The sequence below is a fragment of the Limulus polyphemus genome, unplaced genomic scaffold (genome assembly GCF_000517525.1).
Source record: "Limulus polyphemus unplaced genomic scaffold, Limulus_polyphemus-2.1.2 Scaffold2953, whole genome shotgun sequence".
In the NCBI taxonomy this organism is placed as follows: Eukaryota; Metazoa; Arthropoda; class Merostomata; order Xiphosura; family Limulidae; genus Limulus; species Limulus polyphemus.
This window is the reverse complement of record NW_013668563.1, coordinates 83,156-86,468: the sequence shown is the minus strand read 5'-3', so window position 1 is coordinate 86,468 and position 3,313 is coordinate 83,156. Positions and strand designations below refer to the sequence as shown.

General features: G+C 34.1%; 1 protein-coding gene across 1 annotated transcript in view; it reads left to right on the top strand.

Moving 5' to 3' along the window:
• LOC106468296 (YTH domain-containing protein 1-like) overlaps positions 1 to 3,313 on the top strand; it is an 85,501-nt gene that overhangs the window by 3,029 nt on the left and 79,159 nt on the right. Inside the window, exons 2-3 of the mRNA XM_022396638.1 lie at positions 1,757 to 1,846; positions 2,581 to 2,858. Coding sequence (XP_022252346.1) covers positions 1,757 to 1,846; positions 2,581 to 2,858 — 368 coding nt within the window. The remainder of the gene's footprint in view (positions 1 to 1,756; positions 1,847 to 2,580; positions 2,859 to 3,313) is intronic.

Here is a 3,313-nt window from a genome sequence, read left to right as displayed (position 1 = left end):
TTACCGAAAATAATTATAGCCCCTTGCAACCATATATGATTAGGAGGGCAACACATTCTTCATGCACAGTAGATCTCCAGGTAAGGGGGGGGGCTCATTCATGCTGGATTATCAAATAAGGTTTCTTGGTAACCCATTGGACTTTCTCTGGTAAAAGACCCTTGCAGTGATTAGACCAGTCAGATCAGGACACCTCTCCGGTGCCTCCCCAATTTGATTACATCCTCTTGTCATTGAGTGAGCATGGGAGACCCTTGCCATTACCAGTTCCTAGCTAATGGGGTGGTCAACATGGAGAGTTCATGTGCAATCCTTCTGGATAGAATCAGAATGGGAAGCAAATGTGGTGGGAAGTAGGGCATGGATGTCCATTTCAATGTAATACAGAGCAACCCATATTACAGGATATGCCAATTTCCTAGAGGTTTAGCCAGCTAGAAAGGGCAGTGTGTTTTCTTCATGTAACATTCCTGTATGTAAGGTAAATAACTTGTACAGTTTGAACATTGCCCTAGCCACATTACACCTAATGTCCTACTGACCTGTTGTATGCAAGTGCTCCTTTGGTCATGTCTTTCTCTGCCCATCTCTGTGACACATTGTCTTATTTTGCTTTCTCCTTTCACACCTCCATCATGGTGAAGAGTATACCCTGCATGAGATGGATGTGGTCTCCCATGAGGGTTATCCCTCTTTTAAGCCCCCACTGTAGGGTGTCACATTCCATAGGCTTTCATTTTCAGTTGCTTTATCCAAAGGGAGCTCATCTAGGTTTTCACAATTGCACCAGCCCTTCCACAACATCAATGTGGGATTCTAGCTACTATGTTCTCTTATCTTTCTGCACACCTTTCCACCCATCTTGTCCACTACCAGTGCACATTATTCCTTGCCTCATCTAAAAATGAAGCGAGTTTCGATTACAATTGCTTATGGGGACCTATTGTGCTTGGACGATGTGTCAACATCTTATTAGTTGAGGACTATTGTTGCATTATACCATGCAATGGTGCAGTTTACGTTATAACAGGTCTTAGGTAGGAGATAGCTCAAGGCTCATGGAATGTGCAAAATCTCAAAAGCAGATCCATGAGAGATAGCTAATGTATGCAAGGAGGTAAGTATCTATCAGAAATATATTTTCAGATAAGGAAAACATTAACATTTATAAAAAAGGCCATCTTTAATTCATTTCATAAAATTTTAAATGGACCAAAAGGAGCTTGTTAGCCCATGAAGGATGTCCTTTTCAGCTCTCAACTATAATCACTCCTTACTACTCATTTATTCATCCAATTTTGTTTTTTAATTCAGTTAACTTTTCTCCCTCCACCACCCTGGAAGGCATCTCATTCCAAAAGCTAACCACCCTGTTTGAAAAGTAATACTGTCTAAACTGCAAACGTATTCATCTTAGTTTAAAATATTCTTATATAATGATTCAACAGTTACCTTTAATTAATGAAACAAATAGTAAAGTTGTGGGGTATTTTTTAAATTAAAATTGTTTCGGAAAAAGTTTAATAAGTAATTGTATAAAGGCATTTTTTAGTAAATTAGTCTGATTAAAAGTAAATTTTTAATATTTGCAATTCTAATGATTGTAACCTTTAAAGACAGAAGGTACACAATTGTTTATGTCAACTTGCATTGTATGATGCTTTTCATTAAATATAAATGGAGTCTTGTCTAAATTGAAATCATTTTATATATCTATTAATTACCTTTTATGCCTCACACATTTAATAATTTGTAGATCAAGAAGTTAATGTACTGGATGAACTATTGGAGAATGCAGATGATGATGATTTGACAGCCGAGTTAAATGATGAAGAGAAAAACTCAGGTATGGGTAATGAAAGGTTATCCATTGAAATTGATTATAAATTTGATTTAATTATACTTGTTTGTTCTTATAAATGGACGTCTTTTAAAATTCACATAATGGGTCCATAACTTTTTACCTCAGTGGCTTTATATTTATATTTGAATTTCTAGAAAGCACAAAAATGGACAAGTGATTTTGTTGAAATTAAGGAAAAAGTTTTATTCTTGGGATATTTATTCAAAGACATTTTAGTAATAAGTCTTACTCCTAACACAGTAAAATTCAGATTATAAAATATATGAAATAGGCTGTTATGGAATACACACAATTTTATATGAATCTCTAGAGTTTATTGTAAATTCATTTATACAAGTTATTCTTTTTATAATTTATTTTTGGGTAAATTTTACTGTTCATGTACATTGTTATCTTCCTCTTGATGTTATCTTAAATAGTGAATTCTCATCTGAATTAAGGATTGGGGTATAGTGTAAAACACATTAAACTTCAGTGGAAATGCATTCTGAGCACATAACTTTCATTCTAGCTAAAAAGTGTTTTAAAAACTAACTACTAAACTTTCGATTAGTTTTAGAATTTGTCGTTTTTTTTGAAAGAGTTGAAGTGCAGGGCCTAATAAAATGTTAAAATACTTTAGTAATTATTTAACATTGAACTAAGGTTCATTCCTATTTTTTTAAATTATCTCTGATAAAAACAAACATGAAAATATTTGTGTTTGGGTTGTTTAGGAATCAAGAAACTAACTCCTACTAAACCTGTAACATCCAGTAGAAAACTTCAGAATAAAACTAGTAAAAGCACAACAAAACCTCCAGCTAAATCAACTAGTGGAGCAGATTTGCGTTCCAAGTCACAGAAAACAACACAGTCTGCACCTAGAAAAGTTGCATCAAAGCCCACAGGTTCTCAGAGCACGACACAGACGAAGGTAACTGGGAAACAGGCTAACTCAAAACCTGTTACTAGACAAACAAGATCTGCCTCAACATCTCAGCAGGGAGAAAAGGTGAATATGATATTTTTCAGTCAAATTCCCATATCAAGCTAAATGAATCGCAAAATGTACTATAATTTGATTAAGGAGATGAAATTCAAAACTTGTGATACTTTTGCTGCTTCATTTGCTTGTAAACTTAGCATACAGTTTTGTAGTCTCAACTAGTTACACATGTTACAAATGAATCACAAAATGTACTATAATATGATACAGGAGATGAAATTCAAGAATTATGATACTATTGCTGCTTCATTTGCTTTTAAACTTAGCATACAGTTTTGTAGTCTCAACTAGTTACACACATTACAAATGAATCACAAGATGTACTATAATATGATACAGGAGATGAAATTCAAGAATTATGATACTATTACTGCCTCATCTGCTGGAACTTTAGCAAACAGTCATGTAGTCTCAACTAGTTACACATGTTATCAAAATGAAGTAAATAATCCACTTAATCC